This window comes from Salmo trutta, chromosome 33 (genome assembly GCF_901001165.1).
Source record: "Salmo trutta chromosome 33, fSalTru1.1, whole genome shotgun sequence".
In the NCBI taxonomy this organism is placed as follows: domain Eukaryota; kingdom Metazoa; phylum Chordata; class Actinopteri; order Salmoniformes; family Salmonidae; genus Salmo; species Salmo trutta.
Genome location: NC_042989.1, coordinates 18,410,238 through 18,434,377, shown reverse-complemented (window position 1 = coordinate 18,434,377; position 24,140 = coordinate 18,410,238). Strand labels below are relative to the sequence as shown.

General features: G+C 40.6%; 2 protein-coding genes and 1 long non-coding RNA gene across 9 annotated transcripts; 1 reads left to right on the top strand and 2 right to left on the bottom strand.

Moving 5' to 3' along the window:
- Nucleotides 1–4: 4 nt before the first annotated feature.
- Nucleotides 5–3,991, bottom strand: LOC115172566 (uncharacterized). 4 transcript variants are annotated; one of them, XR_003871457.1, is made up of 8 exons: nt 3,761–3,991; nt 3,434–3,468; nt 1,739–1,955; nt 1,348–1,609; nt 996–1,180; nt 756–863; nt 560–670; nt 5–351 (listed from the first exon to the last, which is right to left on the bottom strand). It is a non-coding gene; the product is annotated as an uncharacterized LOC115172566 (long non-coding RNA). The 4 variants fall into 4 exon arrangements; XR_003871456.1 differs by having other exon boundaries at nt 756–859; XR_003871455.1 differs by having other exon boundaries at nt 756–1,180.
- A 4,551-nt stretch (nt 3,992–8,542) lies between these two features.
- On the top strand, nt 8,543–14,802 carry LOC115172561 (ankyrin repeat and SOCS box protein 2). 3 transcript variants are annotated; one of them, XM_029730116.1, is made up of 9 exons: nt 8,543–8,574; nt 9,819–10,044; nt 11,650–11,819; nt 12,024–12,179; nt 12,312–12,557; nt 12,751–12,922; nt 13,008–13,602; nt 13,716–13,869; nt 14,071–14,802. In XM_029730116.1, exons 2-9 carry the CDS (start codon nt 9,911–9,913, stop codon nt 14,232–14,234), a joined length of 1,791 nt encoding a protein of 596 aa, XP_029585976.1. In that variant the 5' UTR covers nt 8,543–8,574; nt 9,819–9,910; the 3' UTR covers nt 14,235–14,802. The 3 variants fall into 3 exon arrangements, with proteins under 3 accessions (XP_029585976.1, XP_029585973.1, XP_029585975.1); XM_029730113.1 differs by lacking the exon at nt 8,543–8,574 and adding an exon at nt 9,302–9,644; XM_029730115.1 differs by lacking the exons at nt 8,543–8,574; nt 9,819–10,044 and adding an exon at nt 11,032–11,277.
- LOC115172562 (protein FAM181A) lies at nt 14,765–16,802 on the bottom strand. 2 transcript variants are annotated; one of them, XM_029730118.1, is made up of 2 exons: nt 16,445–16,802; nt 14,765–16,341 (listed from the first exon to the last, which is right to left on the bottom strand). In XM_029730118.1, exon 2 carries the CDS (start codon nt 16,258–16,260, stop codon nt 15,418–15,420), a length of 843 nt encoding a protein of 280 aa, XP_029585978.1. In that variant the 5' UTR covers nt 16,261–16,341; nt 16,445–16,802; the 3' UTR covers nt 14,765–15,417. The 2 variants fall into 2 exon arrangements, with proteins under 2 accessions (XP_029585978.1, XP_029585977.1); XM_029730117.1 differs by having other exon boundaries at nt 16,591–16,632.
- Nucleotides 16,803–24,140: the final 7,338 nt, after the last annotated feature.

The following is a 24,140-nucleotide window of genomic DNA, read 5'->3' as shown; positions in this document are numbered from 1 at the left end:
TTTTATTCATTTCAAAGAGACCGGTTCAAAGACATTTTGTCAGATTAACATTTGTAATATTTTTTTAATGAATAAAGCAAACTAATGAACATTTGAATTCATCCTAACAATTTTTGAACATCAATCTTTGATTAGGGTATATGAGTAATGTATGTACAACTGCATGTTATAACCCCAACAATTTCCTTCATCAGCAACTTATCACCACAAACTATACTATTATAACAATATTACAACAACCTTAAATACAAATGTAAAGTACTGTTAATGTTTTTCAGTGATCCTCTGTTCTCTGGCGCTCGTCTCAGTCATGTTGCTCTCTTCTCTGTCTGCCCTCTCCTGAATGTATTCCTGTAAATATGGTAAGTAATATAATAAATTGTTAGTTGCAATCTTGCTTTGGGAAATATAATATGATTAAACTATACAGTCTTTATTTTGGAAGAAATCATGGATAATAATACATTCTAAATAAAGTGTAAGTATACTTTATAAATGAGAACAAATGGCATCTCGGTCAAGGTAATTACTAATACATAACAATGCAATTAGACATTACCATATCCATCATTGTCAGCATGTAAATTTCTTCCAGAGGCCCATAGTGGTGTAAGTAGCACTGTTCTGCAAGGTTTTTCACAGCTATAAGCAAGCTACCCATTTCCTCAACCTGACAAGAGAGGTGGAGTGGAGGTTATTGTGACATTATTATTGGTTATTATTGAATTAATGTGAAATGGTGGTGGTGCTCAGACCTGGTCTCAGGACTGGCCTTGGTTAATCTTAGTCTGTTTGTTTTTCTCCTTGGCTCTATCCCGCTGGGTAAACAGTTCAGACAGCGCTCTGTTCCACATCTCATCTGCCTCAGAGGGAAAGAAGACAACACAGTCTTACCTGGCCCCAGACAATTCATGAACCAAAACAAAATGGTTTATCATTAGCACATATAGAGCACAATGTACATGCATTTCTAAGCATGTATTTGTATGTCTGACCAGCTTCTTGGTGTTGTGCTCCTGCTTCAGACTGTCCAGGCTGTGCTGGCCCTGCTCCAGCTCCTCCACCAGCTGGCCCAGGTGCTCCACCAGATCCTGATGGGTGAGGGACAGGGTCTCAAGGCGATGGATGATGGGCATCACCAGGGAGTCTGCCCCTTACTCCAGGTGATCTACATTCACAGCTAGGTAAGGAAACAAACATACTTATTGTATTGTACCTCACTCACAACATACACTGTATACTTTGTTTATTAATTGGAAAGAGCACTCAAATTTCTCAATATTTCTGCCAAAGAGTAGATTTCCAGATTCAGGTATAATTGATTCAACTAAAAGTCAAACAACTTACTCTCTGGGAGGAAATCTAAAATGTTCATCATGTAGTCTTCATACATTTTGTGCTTGGTCACCTTATCCTTTAAATACTGCTACCTGTAGGGGTTGGGGGAAAATATGTCAGGTAAAGAGAGTCCAAGATTTCAGGTGAGAAGATTGATATGTCCAATGTCTCTCCAGCGTTTCAGTGAGCTCCTCTTTCTCTTTCAGATCGTTCTGCTTCCTCTCTGCCTGGTACTTCTTCAGGGCCTGCCGGCGCAGTTGAGATCATAAACCTAGGGGAAAAAGTCCAGAGATGATGTACACATAAGCAAGTTACTACTGTATATATTGCTGATAAGGATTCGGCTCTCTTTCTATGTTAGGTTCTATTTTAAACCTATACAATATCTGTAGAATTTCACCTGTCCATGGTATTGAAATTCCTTCGCTCATGGTGAGTGGTGTGATGTAACTCACCGCCTGCTGTTTCAGCTATAGCCCTGCCCTCTGTGCAAGGGCTTTGAATTCCTGCTGGTTCTGTGCCAGCTGACAATCCACTTCATCCACCTCCACCTGCTTCTTCAAGACAAGGGTCCTCTGTAATGAGTTCATTCCTGTCTCCAGGACTCTGCTAGCGGCCTACATGGGAAATTAGTCATTAAATTAGCTGTGTAATTAATACTTTAAAACTTTTATTTATGCTTTATGATCCCACTGCATTTCACCATCACTGGCCATAAGAATTATGCACATCAAATGTACAGTGCTGTGAAAAATTATTTGCCCCCTTTCTAATTTTCTCTACTTTGGCATATTTTTGATACTGAATGTTATCAGATCTTCAACCAAAACCTAATATTAGACAAATGGAGCCTGAGTGAACAAATAACACAACAATTACGTACTTATTTAATTTATCTCATAAACAAAGTTATGCAACACCCAATGCCCCTGTGTGAAAAAAGTAATGGCCCCCTTACACTCAATAACTGGTTGTGCCAACTTTAGCTGAAATTACTTCAACCAAATGCTTCCTGTCGTTGTTGATCAGTCTCTCACATCACTGTGGAGGAATTTTGTCCCACTCTTCCATGCAGAACTGCTTTATCTTAGCAATGTGTGAGTTTTCAAGCATGAACTGCTTGTTTCAACTCTTGCCACAACATCTCAATTGGGATTACAGTGGGTCTGGACTTTGCCAGGCATAATGGGACCCATCTCATCCAAAAAGGTATACTTTTGAGTCATCTGTCCATAACATTCTTCCAAGAGTCTTGATGATCATCCAGGTGCTTCCAGGTGCTTTTTGGCAAACTTTAGTCAACTTTTTGGACGAGATGGGTCCCGTTATATCTGGCAAAAACCAAACACTGCATTCCACAATAAGAACCTCATACCAACAGTCAAGCATGGTGGTGGCAGTGCGATGGTTTGGGGATGCTTTTCTGCCTCAGGACCTGGACGACTTGCCTTAATAGAATTAACCATGAATTCTGCTCTCTATCAGAGTATTCTACAGGAGAATGTCAGGCCATTCGACTATGAGCTGAAGCTGATGCGCAGCTGGGTCATGCAGCAAGACAATGATCCAAAACATACAATCAAGTCTACATGAAAATTGTTAAAGCAACACATTTTAAGTTTTGGAATGGCCTAGTCACATTCCTGACCTAATCCCAATTGAGATGTTGTGGCAGGACTTGAAACGAGCAGTTTATGCTTGAAAACTTTGCTGAGTTAAAGCAGTTCTACATGCAAGAGTGGGCCAAAATTCCTCCACAGTGATGTGAGAGACTGATCAACAACTACAGGAAGCATTTGGTTGCAGTCATTGCAGCTAAATATGGCACAACCAATTATTGTAAGGCTCAATAATTTTTTTAAACAGAGGAATTGGGTGTTGCATAACTTTAATTTAATTAATAAAATAAGTATGCATTTTGTTTTTATTTGTAAACTCAGGTTCCCTTTCTCTAATATTAGGCTTTGGTTGAAGATCTGATACCATTCGGTATCCAAAATATGCAAAAATAGAGAAAATCACAAAAGGGCAAATACTGTTTCATGGCACTGGCTTATGTTTTGTGTGCAAATAAGATCTAATTAGAAATACTTACCTCTTATAACAGGTGTGTGATTGACATTTTCATCTCTATTTCAGGGGGAATATATCATTTAAACGTTTAATGGCAGTGTAGTGCTAAAATTCTTAGTCCATTACAAACTTAACTTAAGCTGCATAATTGTGCAATATAATTTAAATGCAAATCATGATGCATCCAATTCTCATGGGCCTACGATATGATTAGGCCTATTCAATAAAAGTTTATCATGACATAAGGATTGTGGCCCAATGGTAGGCAAACCTCTAAGGGATTTGCAAAGCTGAACAGATGAGCTATCATGCATAATGCATACGATTATAAAAGTTGATAGTTACATACCTCAAATTGCGTTACAAAAATGTTTTTCATTCTGTTTTCCTCTTGCAGGGTAACAGGAGGGTCGTCTTTATATCTGTAGGTGTTGCAACTGAACTCCAATAAGTTTATAAAACTTAGCACTTGCACTTGTTGTGTTCCTGAAAGAATGGTTCCATGCACACGAACAAGAGAGCGACAAAGGTCTTTCCGGATTTGGGTGTACAACTGAACTTGTGTTACATGTTGCCTGGGAACCAGAGGGGAGGCAAGAGGGAATGCGAGGGGAGCGTTCTCCGTTGTCATAGCAACTGAGGGGAGGCGTTCAAGTTCACAGATGGAAAGCAAGTGAAAGGTACTCCATATAATGCATACTTTGCCTTGATAAGTTGTTGACTGACATTGAGAAATAATTTGTGTTTGCAATCTAGATAGAACAAATATTGTACATTTCATTTTGAAAATATAGATGTCCGCATGCATGGTCAATAATTGTTAGGTATCCAACCAACTTGATCAGCACCAGCATTTTTCTTCATCCTGTTATGACTTCAGATAATTTTCCAGATACAGTAGGCATGGGTCTAGTTCATGTGACACCAAAAAATGAGACGCATTTAATTTATGTCAGTAGGCTACAGTTTCAATGAAACAAAGTATCAACTGAATATCAATTTAGGTTGCAATTAATGATATGTATTACACCTAGATGACTGGGGGTTCTGTTTTGAAGCCACCATATAGCCATTTTGTTACTTCTCCATTGTTATAACAAACATATACGATTTTGGAAGCTACACCACCGGTCAAAAGTTTTAGAACACCTACTTATTGAAGGGTTTTTCTTTATTTTTACAATTTTCTACATTGCAGAGTAATAGTGAAGACATCAAAACTATGAAATAACACATATGGAATCATGTAGTAACCAAAAAACTGTTAAACAAATGAAAATATATTTTATATTTGAGATTCTTCAAATAGCCTCATTTTGTCTTGATGGCATCTTTGCACACTCTGGGCATTTTCTCAACCAGCTTCACCTGGAATGCTTTTACAACAGTCTTGAAGGAGTTCCCACATATGCTGAGCACTTGCTGGCTGCTATTCCTTCACTCTCCGTTCCGACTCATCCCAAAACCATCTCAATTTGGTTGAGGTCAGGGGGATTCAGGAGGCTAAGTCATCTGATGCAGCACTCCTTCACTCTCCTTCTTGGGAAAATAACCCTTACACAGCGTGGAGGTGTGTTGGGTCATTGTCCTGTTGAAAAACAAATGATAGTCCCACAGGGGCGGTAAGTAGCCTAGTGGTTAGACCATTGGGCCAGTAACCAAAAGGTTGGTGGATCGAATCCCCGAGCTGACAAGGTAAAAATCTGTCGTAATGCCCACTGTTCCTAGGTTGTCATTGTAAATAATTATTTGTTCTTAACTGACTTGCCTAGTTAAATAAAATTACAAATGAAAAGCCCAAAACATATGGGATGGCAAATCTCTGCAGAATGTTGTGGTAGACATGCTGGTTAAGTATGCCTTGAGTTGTAAATAAATCACACACATTGTCACCAGCAAAGCACCCCCACACCATAACACCACCTCCTCCATGCTTTGCGGTGGGAAATACACATGCGTCTCACAAAGACACGGCAGTTGGAAGGAAAAATCTCCAATTTGGACTCCAGACCAAAAGACAAATTTCCACTATTGTCTAATGTCCAATGCTCGTGTTTTTCAGCCCAAGGAAGTCTCTTCTTATTATTGCTGTCCTTAAATAGTGGTTTCTTTGCAGCAATTCGACCATAAAGGCCTGATTCACACAGTCTCCTCTGAACAGTTGATGTTGAGAAGTGTCTGTTACTTGAACTCTGTGAAGCATTAATTTGGGCTGCAATTTCTGAGGCTGGTAACTCTAATGAACTTATCCTCTGCAGAGGTAACTGGGTCTTCCATTCCTGTGGCGGTCCTCATGTCTGTAAAGCTTCTGAAGGCACCACGTTTATCTGTACAAACAATAGTACGCAAGTATAAACACCATGGGACCATGCAGCTGTCATACCGCTCAGGATGGAGACGCGTTCTGTCTCCTAGAGATGAACGTACTTTGTTGCGAAAAGTGCAAATCAATCCCAGAACAACAGCAAAGGACCTTGTGAAGATGCTGGAGGAAACAGGTACAACAGTATATATATCCACAATAAAACGAGTCCAAAATCGACATAACCTGAAAGGCCGCTCAGCAAGGAAGAAGCCACTGCTCCAAAACCGCCATAAAAAAGCCAGACTACGGTTTGCAACTGCACATGGGGACAAAGATTGTAGTTTTTGGTGAAATGTCCTCTGGTCTGATGGAAACAAAAATAGAACTGTTTGGCCATAATGACCATCGTTATGTTTGGAGGAAAAAGGGGAATGCTTGCAAGCCGAAGAACACCATCCCAACCGGGACGCAAGGGGGTGGCAGCATCATGTTATGGGGGTGCTTTGCTGCAGGAGGGACTGGTGCGCTTCACAAAATAGATGGCGTCATGAGGCAGGAACGTTATGTGGATATATTGAAGCAACATCTCAAGACATCAGTCAGGAAGTTAAAGCTTGGTCGCGAATGGGTCTTCCAAATGGACAATGACCCCAAGCATACTTCCAAAGTTGTGGCAAAATGGCTTAAGGACAACAAAGTCAAGGTATTGGAGTGGCCATCACAAAGCCATGACCTCAATCCTATAGAAAGTTTGTGGGCAGAACTGAAAAAGTGTGTGCGAACAAGGAGGCCTACAAACCTGACTCAGTTACACCAGCTCTGTCAGGAGTAATGGGCCAAAATTCACCCAATTTATTGTGGGAAGCTTGTGGAAGGCTACCCGAAACATTTGACCCATGTTAAAAAATGTAAAGGCAATGCTACCAAATACTAATTGAGTGTATGTAAACTTCTGACCCACTGGGAATGTGATGAAAGAAAAAGAAGCTGAAATAAATCATTCTCTCTACTATTATTCTGACATTTCACATTCTTAAAATAAAGTGGTGATCCTAACTGACGTAAAACAGGGAATTTGTACTAGGATTAAATGTCAGGAATTGTGAAAACTGAGGTTAAATGTATTTTGCTAAGGTGTATGTAAACTTCCGACTTCAACTGTATATATTTTTTGAGAGTACTAATGTTACTGTCCCCACTACAGCAAAGACAGTCAAATACGTGTAATTTTGTCCTTGAAACATTTTTACTGAAATTCTGTAGAATTCCATTTATTCCTATGGAGGACAGCTTTTGGATAGCGCCAATATGGCGGCCGGTGCCTTCGAAGCCTCTCATTGGTCATTCATTACATAGTATCAGCAATCCAGGGTTTATACACATTATTTGTTGCAATGGGCCAGTTTATAATCTACACCTCAAACCTTTTCAACAGTGTGTGTCTATCAAGTCAAATCAAATTTTATTGGTCACATACACATACTTAGCAGATGTTATTGTGGGTGTAGCGAAATGCTTGTGTTTCTAGCTCCAACAGTGCAGTAGTATCTAACAATACCCACCTCTAAAAGTAAAAGAATGGAATGAAGAAATATATAAATATTAGATCAAGCAATGTCGGAGAAGCATTGACTAAAATACAGTAGAATAGAATACATTATATACATATGAGATGAGTAAAGCAGTATGTAAACATTATGTAACAATGTAAATCTGGCTCTGATGAGGACCGCCACAGGAATGGAAGACCCAGAGTTACCTCTGCTGCAGAGGATAAGTTCATTAGAGTTACGAGCCTCAGAAATTGCAGCCCAAATTAATGCTTCACAGAGTTCAAGTAACAGACACTTCTCAACATCAACTGTTCAGAGGAGACTGTGTGAATCAGGCCTTCATGGTCGAATTGCTGCAAAGAAACCACTACTGAAGGACACCAATAATAAGAAGAGACTTGCCTGGGCCAAGAAACACCAGCAATTGACATTAGACAATAGTGGAAATTTGTCCTTTGGTCTGGAGTCCAAATTGGAGATGTTTGGTTCCAACTGCCATGTCTTTGTAAGACATAGTGTGAGTAAACGGATGATCTCCACATGTGGTTCCCACCGTAAAGCATGGAGGAGGAGGTGTTATAGTGTGGGGGGCTTTGCTGGTGACCCTGTCTGTGATTTATTTAGAATTCAAGGCACACTAAACCAGCATGGCTACCACAGCATTCTGCAGTGATACACCATCCCATCTGGTTTGGGTTTAGTGGGACTATCATTTGTTTTTCAACAGGACAATGACCCAACACACCTCCAGGCTGTGTATGGGCTATTTAACAAGAGGGAGAGTGATGGAGTGCTGCATCAGATGACCTGGACTCCACAATCCCCCAACCTCAACCAATTTGAGATGGTTTGGGATGAGTTGGACCGCAGAATGAAGGAAAAGCAGACAAGTGCTCAGCATATGTGGGAACTTCAAGATTGTTGGAAAAGCATTCCTCATGAATCTGGTTGAGAGAATGCCAAGAGTGTGCAAAGCTGTCATCAAGGCGAAGGGTGGCTACTTTGAAAAATGTCAAATATAAAATTGATTTTGATTTGTTTCACACATTTTTGGTTACTACATGATTCCATATATGTTATTTCATAGTTTTAATGTCTTCACTATTATTATACAATGTAGAAAATAGTAAAAAATAAAGAAAAACCCTTGAATGAGTTGGTGTTCAAAAACTTTTGACCGGTAGTGTATATAGGGCAGCAGCCTCTAAGGTTCCAGGCTGTATCACATCCGGCCGTGATTGGTCCCATAGGGTGGCGTACAATTGGCCCAGCATCGTCCGGGATTGACCAGTGTAGGCCGTCATTGTAAGTAAGAATTTGTTCTTAACTGACTTGCCTAGTTAAATAAAAAATAAAATAAATAGAAATAAAAATGGTGCAGGATTGCGTAACCGGGTGCAAGCCGGCTATTTAACACTCTGATGGCCTTGAGATAGAAGCTGTTTTTCAGTCTCTCGGTCCCAGCTGATGCTCTGCAATTTTCAGCAAATATAATTTAGGAAAGTTGCTATGCCTGTTGTAAGGAGATATGTTGATAAACCTGTTGTTCAGAAAGGCCGTACATGTGACATTTAGAACTTGAAGCCAGGATTTTCCCAATCAAGTGAACATTATGCTAGTTACCGTGGTGGTGGTATGTTTTAGGACGTAGGCCTAGTGGTAATGGTATGAGATTAGATTACATTTACTTGACTGTAAAGTTAGACAGAAAATAGCAATCAATCTAAAATGAACCCACAGCCTCAACCAGTGTTATTGTCTAATAATAACAGATCTTGGAAATATGCTTTGGGGTGCTCTGGAAACCAAGCAGAGTAGAAATTGTGTACTGAGACTGTCAGAAAAAGCTTTGGGAATTACATAGATGGAAAAATTCTGCATTACCTGCATAATACTTATGTTAATCCATAAATATGTTTTAGCCTATATGCTTTTTATATATATACTGTAGAAGGCTTTTGACTTCCCCATAAATAGATTTGTAAAATTTCTAATCAAAGGCATTTCATTTTGGCAGAGTTAATCTTGCTATTTCTGGATGGTGACTGTTTATTTTCTTAAGATTGAGTGATTTATCTTATGTCACAAAAGTTGATGTATATCACCGGGGACTGTAATTCAAGCTGTTCTATGGGTGATTGTAATTCTCCTTCATAACCTCTGCCGTAACCATGCAAGCCTTCAAGACAGAGAGAGGCTTTTAGTGCAGCAGAATCAAGTAGAACCAAACAAAGCTAAACATGTCCTTAAAAGGCATCACCACTGCTGGGGCTGCTTGCTCTCTGTCGTCTGGCAGCACAGATAGTTGTTTTCTCTCACATCAACACAGGAGTGACTGGCCCTGAGTTTACTCCACATGCCGAAAACGTATGACTGTATGTTGATGCTGCTTAAGTTTGATACTGCATAAGTTTGTTGTGAGCTCTATCTCTCCCATCTTATTTCGTGACTGTAGGATTTTGAAGGGAAATTCTCACTTCTATGTTTGATGACTGAGTGGAATATTTTGTTTAATGATGAATTCATTCATGCTGTTAACTACCTTCCAGGTCCCTGTGTTGCAACTCCAGGACCAACAGGCTCATCACTGGGCTACGAGGATAACAGGGAAGTGTTGCATGACCTAGTTGTTGAGTGCAACATGGTGACCACTAATGGGACCATCCCAGCCAGCCTGTCCAGAACACTATGCCAAAGACAGAATATCGATAACACGGATACCTCTAACTCTCGGACTCACCCCACTGCAATCCACTCATCCTTCAACTCTTTGAGGTGAGCCCAGAAAATGAAGATGTCTTTTTAATGCCTCTGTTGTTCAAAATAATTGAGTGCATTATACTATATCAGATGTGTAACAATCTGCAGGATCAGGTACATGTTATTTCTAGTTAAATAAAGGTTAAATACAATTTAAAAATGCACGTAGTTACATGAAAGATAAGGAAGTAAAATTCTGAACCCCTGTCACTATATGGTGGGTTATACAACAGCTGTAGGCATCAAACTCTGAAGGGCATTATGTTGTATTCTAAAGCTGCAGTGTTCAAAGCTTAGACAATAGTCACTTATGCTCATATTGTTAAGATTTCCATGCTGTCAGCGTTTTTGCACAAAAGCCATATGGTAAAGAAGGTGCCATTTGACTTCTTTACCAAATGGGGTTGGGTTTATAATTTAGTTATAATAGCCATTGCATTTTTTTTGACATTCTCACGTTATTGACAATTCCAGTAGCATTAACATAATACCTATTTTAAATGTATCATAATACAAAAACACCTGCCAGTTCAGTTAGGAAATGCCATAATAAAAACTAATGGGGTGGAGAACAGATGCCCAAGGTATCCTGATGCAATTCACTAGCAGTTCTGGGGGGGGCAGTGCCCCTGTGACAACAATTTTGGACCCCCTTGTTGCTCCCCTAAATGTGGAGTATGAAATCATTTTTACAAAACACATTTTTGCTATCGTTCTTTTTTTATTAGACAGTGGCAACGCGGGACATGGTATTTTGCCTGCTAATGCCTGCAATGCAGTGAAGAAAACAATATGACAACAATAATGTCTAATGTAACTGGCCCTCTAACAGTACAACTGGCCCCAGCTTGGCCCCCCCAGTTGAAATGGTCTAGAACCGCCACTGATGCAATTTGCTTTTTATCTTTGAGCGACTGATTCTGGAGTGCCTTGACATATATGGTATAGTAGCCACCACCCCCAACACACACATGTCAATGCAGTCCTAAAATAATCTCTGAAAGCACAGCTGAGCCCTGGCTTTCCTCCCCCGCTGTTGTCATTGCTCGACCGCTGCTCTGCCCGGTGTGTTCTCTACAACGCGTGTGGATCCGCTAAAATAATGACGAGATTTTGTTATTCTGAGTATCTATCGCAATTTCGTTATGGTGGGAACAAGGGCAACAGGTCTTTAAGCAAATTGTCGATCGATGAGAAACGATGCGTTGAGCGGCGACGGCAGAACGACATTACGTCAGAGTCAGCAGAGTGAGTATTTTGCTGCTTGTGAAGCGCTGGGCAATCGGCCTATCAGTGGTTTTATTTTAGTTGCCAGTGGTTAGATATATGGTTAGATATAATGGTTAGATATATGGTTAGATATATGGTTAGATATAATGGCCATAATGTGTCCTTGTAAATGAAAATATATTATCATTGATGATATAAGACCGATATTTTTCCTCGTTGTCTTTTTTATACACTGAAACAGACTACACAAATTTAGTCCGCGGGGATTCTACTCATTATTTAAAAACATTAAAAACGAATTATATGAGAGAACTTGGTATCATAAACCTGCATCTATTAACCTAGATTCTGCATTGTCTCTTCAAGTAATTTGCCATCCCTCTGTTGTAGGGATGTAGAGCCAATAGTGTTTGCCATCCAGAGAGGAGATGTTCAAGCTGTGAATGAGCTGTCAGTGGCTGCACCACTCAGCCTGATGAAAGAGAACAAAGACGGATGGATACCTTTGCATGAGGCTGCATATTATGGCCAAGCTGAATGCATTAAGGCACTGATGAAAGGTACATGTTGAAAGCATCATTTTTACAGTCTATCAATGTAAAGCCTTGCCTTTATTGTTGCGGTTGAATTAAATAGACTGGAGGATCATGAAATGGTGGAAAGAAGACAACATACGTTTATATATTATCAAAGCTGTAAATGATGTTTAAGCATTGTGTGTTTACATTTGTGTATTGTAGCCTATGCATATATTTCTCCTCCAGCCCAACCAGGGTCAGTTGACAAGCGCACCCTCCAGGAACAGACTGCTCTGCTCCTGTCAGTTTCCGGTCAGCACTTGTCCTGTGTGCAGTGCCTTCTACAGGCAGGGGCAGACCCCGACATCAGCAGCAAGAACAAAGAGACCCCCCTATACAAAGGTACATCTCTCCGCATAGGCTATAGCCTGAGAGTGGAAGATAATGATGGCTCTTTTTTTAGGTAGATGTAGACCTATTCTAAAGCATGGTATCTTCTGCCAGGCTAACCTAATGTCCTCTGATGCCTTCCAGCATGTGAGCGGGAGAACGTGGAAATGGTGAGCCTCATCCTGTCATTCGGGGCCACGGTGAACCAGAGGTGTAACCGGGGCTGGACAGCACTCCATGAGGCAGTGTGCAGGGACAACATGGAGATCTGTGAGATGCTGGTTAGGGCAGGAGCCACCATTAACCCTCCTAATACCTACAGCATCACACCACTAATAGTAGCAGTCCAGCAAGGACGTGTAGAGGCCCTACGGTACCTCATTAGGAAAGGTAGGGTTCACTGTATGTAGTTCTGTTATGTCTGAGATGACACGTATGGCCACATAATGCACCCATGCTATATGGCTGTTAATTATCACCTTATTGAGACAGACAATGGCCTCTTAAAGTGATTAAGTGATGTGTTCTTACAACAGTCAGTCAGTTCTTTGCGATGTCTCTGACATTGTGTTCTTTTCTCCAGGTGCTGACGTTAACATGCAGACGTGTGATGGTGCTACAGCCCTGTATGAGGCCAGTAAAGATGGCCACAGGGAGATAGTGGAGCTGCTACTATCTCACAACACAGACGCCAACAAACCCACCAAGACAGGACTCCTACCTCTACACATTGCTGCTCAGTATGGACACCATGAGTAAGTTAGAATGCACTATATTTCTCTTGTCATGTCTGTATTTTGTGTTACTCTTATGTACAGTACTAATGTCCACTTGTTCCAGGATTGTGTCCCTGCTTGTCCCGGTCACCAGTCGGGCCAGAGTTCGCCACAGTGGGATCAGCCCCCTCCACCTGGCTGCAGAGCACAACAGGGACATGGTCACAGCCATACTGCTCAAGATAGGAGCCGACGTCAATGCCACACTATCCCACAATCGCTCCATGCGGTATTCGGATCACCGCACCACACCACTTTACTTTGCCATTGCCAATGGGAGCAGTAAGACAGTAGAAATGTTACTGAAAGCTGGTGCTAATCTGAGCCTGGACCCAGTCAACCCTCTACTAGCAGCTGTAAGACATGGTTGTGCCAGGACTGTCTCTCTACTGCTGGAGCATGGGGCCGATATTAACACCAGCATCCCAGCCTGTCCTACCACCTTCCCTGGTGCTATTGTACTCTGCTTGAATAACCTACCTCTTCTCAAGTGCCTTTTGGATAAGGGCTGTGATGCCCAGGCCTGCTTCAGATGTGCTTATGGTTGCGGCCCACACCCAGCACAGGACAGCATGGGCAGCATAGGCGTTGACATCAGCAATTGCACCAGTGACATATCTCTTCTAACCTGCAACGACCCTGCTGTCAGCAAAGTACAGGTAAGGCAAAGTAGACTCCTATTGCCGTGATTACAATTATTATGGGAACTTGATTTTTCAAGAAAGCATGATGCTCATTATCTTTTCTTTCTGTTCATCCTAATATCCCTTAGTTTTGTGAGTTGATCTCATCACAATCCATGTCTAACTGGGAAGGGCCCGTCGTAGACTTGCTGCTGGACTATGTTGGTAATGTTCAACTGTGTGCCAGACTCACCGAGGTCCTGGGCGGCCGGCGGGAATGGCCCAGCATCAAGGCCAAGTCATGTGAGTACATCTAGACACATATATATATATATATATATATATATATATAATATATATATATATATATATACACACACACACACACACACACACACACACACACACACACACACACACACACACACACACACACACACACACACACACACACACTCAAACGGGAGGGACAATCTAACACAATTTCCCATGCTGTTTCCTCAGTGTCATCCCGTCCACTGATGCACCTATGTAGGTTAAGGATCCGTGAGCAGGTGGGTGTGTCCAGACTCAGGTCTTTGGACAGACTACCTCTCCCAGACAGACTGCTGCAGTACCTCAGCTTGCCCAGACACAGCTTTGATGACTTCTGCCCTGATGGCAAATAAGGCTTATCAGTGTCCTGTGTTGTGCCTTATAGTATATTACCTGTTTACAGGAGTTTGGGCTGTATTTATGGGTTAGTAATTATTACTTGATAGGGTAAAATGTGTGTAATGGCAAAATATGTGTGTGTGTTGTTTGCACATTGCATGTGTGTATGGAAGTGAGCTGCAGATCTGAGTGGATGGGTTGACAAATGACAACAGATGGCCTAAAGACACAGCAGTTGATAATCTCTGAAGAAGTGCAACGAAACTGAGCTTAAGTGAAACTCAAGGTAATCTTTTAAAATACCTGTGTCATTTAGATGTTTAGGCCCAGGCAAACAAATGCAGACAATCAGTTTGATGGATTATGGAATGTACTTGTCTATTCAGCACTAATTTTGTAATATGCTTTTAAGTTGTGTTTTCAACAGACCTTGTGCAATGAGTGTAGGCCTATATAATAGTCCAGTTGTTGTAATGTACTGTAAATGTCAGTGCCAACATGTATGATCCTGTATTGGAAAAGGTGCTGGAACCAAAGAAAAAAATCGAAACATCTGCATTTTATTAAAAAAAATACATGTCATTTCTCCATTTCACAAGTATTATTTACAAACAGAAAATATCCAGAGATTCTGGGGGGGAAACGTCACTGTCAGTCTGTTTACCTTTTGTGGAAAAATATCAGTGAACTACAAGTAATTTTGATCAATTCGTTTTTAAATCAGTGTATTTAAGAAATATATAGCCTACATAAACACCATGAGGTAATCAACACACAAGCAGACCTCTCCCTCAGCATAGCTGATCACAAATAATCAAAGAATGGACAACCTCGAATGTCACTCCAATCCTATACCAACACATGTGAAGTATAGAATTAGAGAGAAGGATGATGAAGTAGTCTACATTTTTCAGTTTTATACAGTGCTATGATTTTATCATGAATTCCTCTTAGATTTTATGGAAGCCAAGTGGTAGGTAGACTAAAGTTGCAGGTCTTCCAAGCAGAAATAGCCCATTTGGTCTGAAAGACTTAAGTGCTTATGACTGACTACTCTTAAAAAAAAGAGAAATACCAAGTTTTAAATAAAAACATATGGCATTGCAAAGTCAACTAATTCATATTTACATCTTCATTGTTGCTTATTTAAATGAAGAATTGCTTATTTAATTTATATTTATACGTGCATAATTGTGTTTAAATGAAGCCAAACACGCCAAACACGCTGAAAATCGATGAGGGGACCGTGGGTTTGGTCGGTATGGGTTTGACCACGACATGCGTTTGGTTATTATGTCCGTGTGCCATATCAGGCGTTTCAATTTCATCCACTGCGGCTTTTCCCCAGAGTCCCACAGTTGAGTGGGGAACAACTATGTGACTCTGGAAGACGTGGTGTCCATGGTACTGAAACGGACAGCAGCCGCACACACTGACGTTGTGAGAGACCAAGTCCACGTTGAGCGGTTCTTTTTCGACAGAGACAAGTCGATTGGATTGGAACAAGGTCGGTTTTGGTTCCTGGTGATTTTTATTTATTTTTTCAACCCTATTGATTCGGGTCACACCTTGGCTCTTTTTCCATCCATACAGTGAAGGTTCTGTATTGGTTTGGGCTAACCGGGGTTCCTCCCAAAACGATGCAGGGAGTTGACGTTTCCTCATGGGTACCTGATCTTGCTTGCTGTTAGCACTGTCTGCAATTGGGTTCTGATCCATCCTTATGTTCTCCTCGTCTTGCGCACCCGAACCCCCTTTTTCATTGATGGGCGTCATGCTCTGGTGAATTGTCTCCAAAGAATACGCGCTAGACTTGTCCACCAGGGCTTTGACGATGCCAGACTCCGCGGACCTGTGTGTGTGGCATCTGGGCATCCGAGAGTATTTCTGAGAAAAACGCTTGAGCTGTTTCTGCAGGTATTTCCTGTGGTCCACAGAGCGCCTGCAAGGGGCTGATTTGTCCAGAGCCGCTTTGATGTCACTGGATGCCAAGTTTACAAAGTTCAGTAACGTTTTCACTTCACTGTCTGCACTTGCCATTTTAAACAGTGTGAAAGTGTAAATATTTTAATCCACACTAACAAAAAAGTCCATGCAAATGATATTCTTCATTTTAAAAATCTGAGGAAAAAGTGAACGGCATCATAAGACTTGAGAAGCATGCGCAACCAAATGTGTTAGGGTAAATGGAAAACATATTAAGAACTTAATATAGCCTACTTACATTATTCGTTGTTCATGAAGAATCCCTCAATAATTACATTACATATAATTACCCATAATAACACAATAATTCGCCTACACAATTGCGCATAGCCTAACAAAACGTCGGTTGCAAGTTATCCATTCATATCCACAAATAGAACGTACCATGTCCCCTGTTGAGGATTCCCATTCCTGTCTCTATCCCAGACGCAGTCTGACTGCTTCAACAAGTTGAATGAATATAAACTGCTTGTAGTTATGGTGCTTTCCTTGAACCAATCAGCGACCCCAGGCCCCTCACAATGCTCCCCAATCAGCCTCCAAGCGCCCCAGTATTGAATTCTTTGCCATCACAAATTGTTGTCATGGAGATCCCTCAAGAAAAGCAGCTAATATATGCAATATTTCTGCCCGGTCTTCCGCGCGCTCATGGAACACCCATACAATAGTTTATCCAAAAGTCTACATATTTCCCGTATCATTATTATTCTGACTAGGCTGAAATGGACATGCTTCATCACTGCGAGACAACATTGGTTACATTCAACTGTTTTGTTCTAGACTCCCCCCTCCTAGAGTGATGTCAGATGTAGGATTTGGTTGGGGGGTGATCTAAAGAGCACATATCCATGGAAAGGGGGCTTGAGCGCTCAAGAATCTTGTCTTTCTATTTTCCCCCTCAATTGAGCGACACAAAAGCTGAATTACTCATTCAAACCTCGCGGGACAAAGGGAAAGGAGCTGGATAGCACTCCTGCATTTGTAGTCAAACATTTAGAGACTTAAATCGAGTCGTCATGAAGGAGAAAGAGTTGGACAAAGCCCATAGAATTGCCATCAGCAAACATTTTCCTGTGTCATATTAGTGGGTCTCCATAGCTCCTTCTGGCCGGCGGACAATAGCACAAGTTTGCACACTCGAATACTGTCACCCTGCCAACGGCAACAAGCGCCCAAAACAGGACAATCCCCGGAGAAAGCAGGCTCCGCGGGGAAGGTTGCAATAGAGGAGGAAAAGGGGACTTGTGAAATGTTAATTGAGCTCCATCCCCCTATTGAAGAAAAAATAGTACCTTTCGTTCCATTGAACTAGCTCCTCTTGGCAGCAGTGTGGCATGAGATGTGAGGAAACCGTTTGTCTGGTAAGTAACCTACACCCCACGCCTATATCCACCATACCGCTTCGCTGCCCTCAGCCCTGACCGCAAGACGTTGTTTAAGCTCACCTCGTAAAGTACTATAATATTCATATTTATTGACTTTTCAGAGTCAAATGCACTGTGTATCTATTACATGTTATAGGCGTATCATGTTTTATAACTAATAGTATACTAACGTGTTATTTCTCTCAGAATATGTAGCCTGAACTCCATAATGTCTGAATTACATATATCTTAACTTCTCCAGCCCCTGGTATGAAGGGTTGATCTGCTCATGCTGTCGGCACTTCGAGGCAACAGGACCCTATTTCCATCTCTCCTCTTCTTCGTTCACCTTTCTGTTATTCTCAAAGGCCAATTAACAATGGTGCACCCCTCCCCTGCCCTGTCGACCTACTCCTGTGCTTTTGAAGTGACTGAGAAAGAGAGAGAAAGAGGATGTATAGTAGCACCAATAAATCCTACTGTGTCCCTGTATTCATGCCAGTTTGAATAAAAATGATGAAGGTGAGGTTTGTATTTTCAGATTGTATGTGATGTGTAGTGGGACACAGGCAAGGGTAGATTGTAGAATAATAAAGTTCTGAACCTCATCAGTCTTGAGGTTTAGGGCTCCCTGGAGCGTAGCAGTCTAAGGCACTGCATCTCAGTTCTAGAGGCGTCACTACATACCCTGGTTCGATCCCGGGCTGTATCACAACTGGCCGTGATCGGGAGTCCCATAGGGCGGCGCACAATTGGCCCAGCCTCGTCCGAGTCAGGGGAGGGTTTGGCCGGGGTAGGCCGTCATTGTAAAATAAGAATTTGTTCTCTTAAGGATCGTACCCTTTTTTCCAACTTTCGCCTGTAATGTTCAAATCTAACTGCCTGTAGCTCAGGACATGAAGCAAGGATATGCATGTTCTTGATACTATTTGAAAGGAAACACTTTGAAGTTTGTGGAAATGTGATATTAATGTAGGAGAGTATAACACATTAATCTGGAAAAAGATAATAAAAAACAAAACATTCTTTTAGTTGTTCCTTCATCTATGAAATGCAAAAGAAAGGCCACACTTTCAGATAGGAGTCTAGCTGTAATTTAGATTTTGGCCACCAGATGGCAGCAGTGTGTGCAACGTTTCAGACTGATCCAGTGAAGAATTACATTACTGCACAATAATTTGTATCAAGTATTTCAGGAGTTTGCCAAAATGTGCCGAATTGGTCAATTGATTCATTTTCAAGTACATAACTATAGAGAACATACAAAAATGCTATGGTAATAAAAAAAAATCATGTTTACACACTCCCAGGAATGTCACTTTCACACATCTAGATGGCTGGGACCAGCAAGATTACTGAATGTAAGTACATTATTTACCTTCAGAGGTGAACGTATCAAACCAGTTGCCATGATAAAAGTTTTTGTTGTTGTTCTGCACTCTCCTCAAACAATAGCATGGTATTTGTTTACTGTAATAGCTACTGTTAATTGGACACTGCAGTTAGATTAACAATAGTATAAGCTTTCTGCCCATATAAGATATATGATGTCCCGGAAAGTTGGCTGTTGTATACAACATCATTCTAGTCACATTGGCACACGTTGAAAACAACTGTCCCGGTTTAGGGACATCCATTCCGTAGAGGTTAACTGACTTGCCTATTTAAATAAAGGTTCAATAAAATAAATAAATAACATTTAACTGGAAAGGAAACACTAATCAAATCAAAGTCTGAATCACTGTAAAACACTGTTGCGCTTATCCTTGAATAATAACAATGTTATTACCCTAGTAACTCCAGATGCTTGTAGTCAGATCTTAAACACACACACCATTGTAACCACTTCAACCTCCCTGGTTCTTGGTTGCCAATAGGCCACTGTGTTGACAGCACAAGTCTCCCACTTGCCCTCTGACCCCCAACCAGCTCTGCTCCCAGACCCAGCAGCTGTCTCTCTGGGACTCCCACCAGCACTCTCATAGGCATTCGGCACATCCACGTCACACACTCCAGACTGAGGTACTTCCACACCACAAAATCGCTAACATATTACGGTAACAGTTTACATTATGACACGTTATGACACAATTTCTTTAGTATTGACATTGTATTCACTTATTTATGTTCATGATATCAAATCCAAACACATATTGTATCATAATAATATGGTGTTTTTAGTATTCAAGACTCTAACCACTTTACCCCATCATTTTCATGTGTTGATGCACAAGTATTCATATATTTTGGTAAATTGGGGTGGCAGGTAGCCTAGTGGTTAGAGCGTAGGACCAGTAACCGAAAGGTTGCGAGATTGAATCCCCGAGCTGACAAGGTAAAAATCTGTCAGTTAACCCACTGTTCGTAGGCCATCATTATAAATACGAATTTGTTCTAAGTTGACTTGCCTAGTTAAATACAGGTAAATACAAATCAAATTATCCTTACATTATCATCTCTTTGCCACTAGATGGCAATAAACCTCTACACAGTCTAGAATACTGTAATGCGGACAAACAAGTCAAGGCTGTAAAAAAGCTTTGTTTAAAACAGTAACAGATTGGGGAACCATAGTTACTTTTGAAAGTGTTATAATTACTTAAGTTTATGTATTCTTAGTTTATGTTATGCACAGGTGATTACAAATTATTAAAAATACATTTTACAAGAAAGACCTGTCACAAGATGACCAGTCTTTAGTGGGTATAAGTAATTCATTCTATAGTCTACACTGTATGGCACTGTTATAAGATAATGATAACCAATCTATCCTGATTAGCAAAAGACAGAAAGAGGGTCTTATCCTGAATTCTGTGTGATGTTTGTCTCTATGGAGCATGTGATGTGAAGGATGGTGTTATGGCAGGTTATGGTTGCTGCAATCAAGTGGAGTCAGCAGGACAGGAAGTGGATGATGTACAGCTTCCTTCTTGTCAGTTAATCGATACAGGGATAGGATAGACTGGAGGAGAGGATAGAGGAGCAAAACTACTAAACAGCTCCCTCAGGGGAACTCTAACCATCCAGAGAAGACATGTTTATGCCAACACTTAAGACCTCAGCTTAAATGTAATCCTCTCTGGACATGCCCTCTTAATAGTAGCAAAACACAGTTACATACTGTAGGCTACAGTTGAAGTCGGAGGTTTACATACACCTTAGCAAAATACATTTAAACTCAGTTTTTCACAATTCCTGACATTTAATCCTAGTAAAAATTCCTTGTCTTAGGTCAGTTAGGATCACCACTTTATTTTAAGAATGTGAAATGTTATAATAATAGTAGAGAGAGTGATTTATTTCAGCTTTAATTTCTTTCATCACATTCCCAGTGGGTCAGAAGGTTACATACACTCAATTAGTATTTGGTTGCATTGCCTTTAAATTGTTTAACTTGGGTCAAACGTTTCAGGTAGCCTTCCACAAGCTTCCCACAATAAGTTGGGTGAATTTGGGCCCATTCCTCCTGACAGAGCAGGTGTAATTGAGTCAGGCTTGTAGGCCTCCTTGCTCGCACACGCTTTTCAGTTCTGCCCACAAATTTTCTATAGGATTGAGGTCAGGGCTTGGTGATGGCCACTCCAATACCTTGACTTTGTTGTCCTTAAGCCATTTTGCCACAACTTTGGAAGTAGGCTTGGGGTCATTGTCCATTTGGAAGACCCATTTGTCACCAAGCTTTAACTTCCTGACTGATGTCTTGAGATGTTGCTTCAATATATCCACGTAATTTTCCTACCTCATGATGCCATCTATTTTGTGTAGTGCAAAGTTGCTCTTGCAGCAAAGCACCCCTACAACATGATGCTGCCACCCCCGTGCTTCACGGTTGGGATGATGGTGTTCTTCGGCTTGCAAGCCTCCCCCTTTTCCTCCAAACATAACGATGGTCATTATGACCAAACAGTTCTATTTTTGTTTCATCAGACCAGAGGACATTTCTCCAAAAAGTATGATCTTTGTCCCCATGTGCAGTTGCAAACCGTAGTCTGGATTTTTTATGCCGTTTTTGGAGCAGTGGCTTCTTCCTTGCTGAGCAGCCTTTCAGGTTATGTCAATATAGGACTCGTTTTACTATGGATATAGATACTTTTGTACCTGTTTCCTCCAGCATCTTCACAAGGTCCTTTGCTGTTGTTCTTGGATTTGCACTTTTCGCACCAAAGTACGTTCATCTCTAGGAGACAGAACGCGTCTCCTTCCTGAGCGGTGTGACGGCTGCATGCTCCCATGGTGTTTATACTTGTGTACTATTGTTTGTACAGATGAACGTGGTGCCTTCAGGCATTTGGAAATTTCTCCCAAGGATGAACCAGACTTGTGGAGGTCTACAATTTTTTTCTGAGGTCTTGGCTGATTTCTTTTGATTTTCCCATGATGTCAAGCAAAGAGGCACTGAGTTTTAAGGTAGACCTTGAAATACATCCACAGGTACACCTACAATTGACTCAAATTATATCAATTAGCCTATCAGAAGCTTCTAAAGCCATTACATCATTTTCTGGAATTTACCAAGCTGTTTAAAGGCACAGTCAACTTAGTGTATGTAAACTTCTGACTCACTGGAATTGTGATACAGTGAGTTATAAGTTAAATAATCTGTCTGTAAGCAATTTTTTTTTAATTACTTGTGTCATGCACAAAGTAGATGTCCTAACCGACTTGCCAAAACTATAGTTTGTTAACAAGAAATTTGAAAAACAAGTTTTAATGACTCCAACCTAAGTGTATGTAAACTTCCGACTTCAATTGTATGTAAAATACAAACATGTGAAAAACAAAAATGTTTTGTTCCCCAGAAGACAGAATGCATTGCATTGCTGCAGTATACTTGTTGACTGAATTTATCTTCATCAAAAATAACTTGGATAATTGGATTGGATGCCAGTTAAATTTCATGAAGCCAACAGCATTCTTAAATGCCAGGTCTTGTGTCTAACTTATTGCTCATGACAGAAAGGGCTGCGAGCTCTGTTATTTATACTGCACTAGTCAGTAGAGCTTGAAATGCCATCCCTTCCCTCTGGCCACCTCCTTATAATGAGCAGATTGCTTGTCATATAGGCATATAACAACCATGCTTTGACTTGATTGGATTGTTTTTAAATACCATGAAGGAAATATTGAGCCTGAAATTGGATGTTTAAAATATTAATTAAAACTGCATAAAAAATAATTCCCCTTTGCCACTGCAACAAAAATAGCAATAGAGTTTGATGTGCTGTGCAAATAGTCATATCATCATGGTTCATAAATTAAAGTCAACATTCCTTTATCACCATAAGTAGTCTTTTCCCCATAATGTTTAGTTGGCACAGGAATGGATGCTGGTGTGAGGATAGTAGATTAGACATCATCAAAGGCCCAATGCAGACGTTTTTTTAATCAATATCAAATCATTTCTGGGCAACAATTAAGTACCTTACTGTAATAGATTTCCATTGCAAAAAAATATTAATCAAGCAAGAATTTTGCTAGGATTGTCTGGGAGTGTTCTGAGTGGGGAGGGGAAAACTGAAAACTAGCTGTTTTTGGCAGCAAGGGCTGAACTATTAACCAATTTACCGCATTGTGATGTCACTATGAGAAGCCAAAACTTCCACCCGTTCAAACCTGCTGATTAGAAGGTCCTGTGTAGATTGTATTTTCAACCAGCAACTATCCAGAAATAAAAATGAATCCCCAAAATGTGATTTTCCTGTGTTTTATATATATATCCACACTGAGGTTGGAATAATACTGTGTAATTGTGAAAATGATGATAATGCCCTTTTAGTGTAAGACGTGTTTGAAAAGACTGTCTATAATTTTAACCAGTTTTAGTGGGATGGAGTTTTGGCCTTCATTGGTAACATCAACATGCTGTAAATTACTTAAAACCTCTTAAGGATCCGCCCCCTTTTTTCAATTTTCACCTAAAATGACATTCCCAAATCTAACTGCCTGTAGCTCAGGACCTGAAGCAAGGATATGCATATTCTTGATACCATTTGAAAGGAAACACTTTGAAGTTGGTAATGTAAAATTAATGTAGGAGAATATAACACATTAGATCTGGTAAAAGATAATACAAAGAAAAAAACATGCGTTTCATCTTTGCAAGAGAAAGGCCATAATGTATTATTCCAGCCCATGTTCAATTTAGATTTTGGCCACTAGGTGGCAGCAGTGTATGTGCAAAGTTTTAGGCTGATCCAAGGAACCATTGTATTTCTGTTCAACATTTTTTTTTATCAAGATGGTCCAAATGTGCCTAATTGGTTTATTAATACATTTTCAAGTTCAGAACTGTGCACTCTTCTCAAACAATAGCATGGAATTATTTTACTGTAATATCTACTGTAAATTGGACAGGGTAGTTAGATTAACAGGAATTTAAGCTTTCTGCCAATATCAGATATGTCTATACCTGGGAAATGTTCTTGTTACTTACAACCTCATGCTAATCCCATTAGCCTACATTAGCTCAACCATCCCGCAGGGGACCCACAGAAGCTGTAGAGGTTTTAATAGACCAATGACAAAAAAGTTCCAAACATCTCTGCCAATAATGGCAAATTTTCAGTTTCC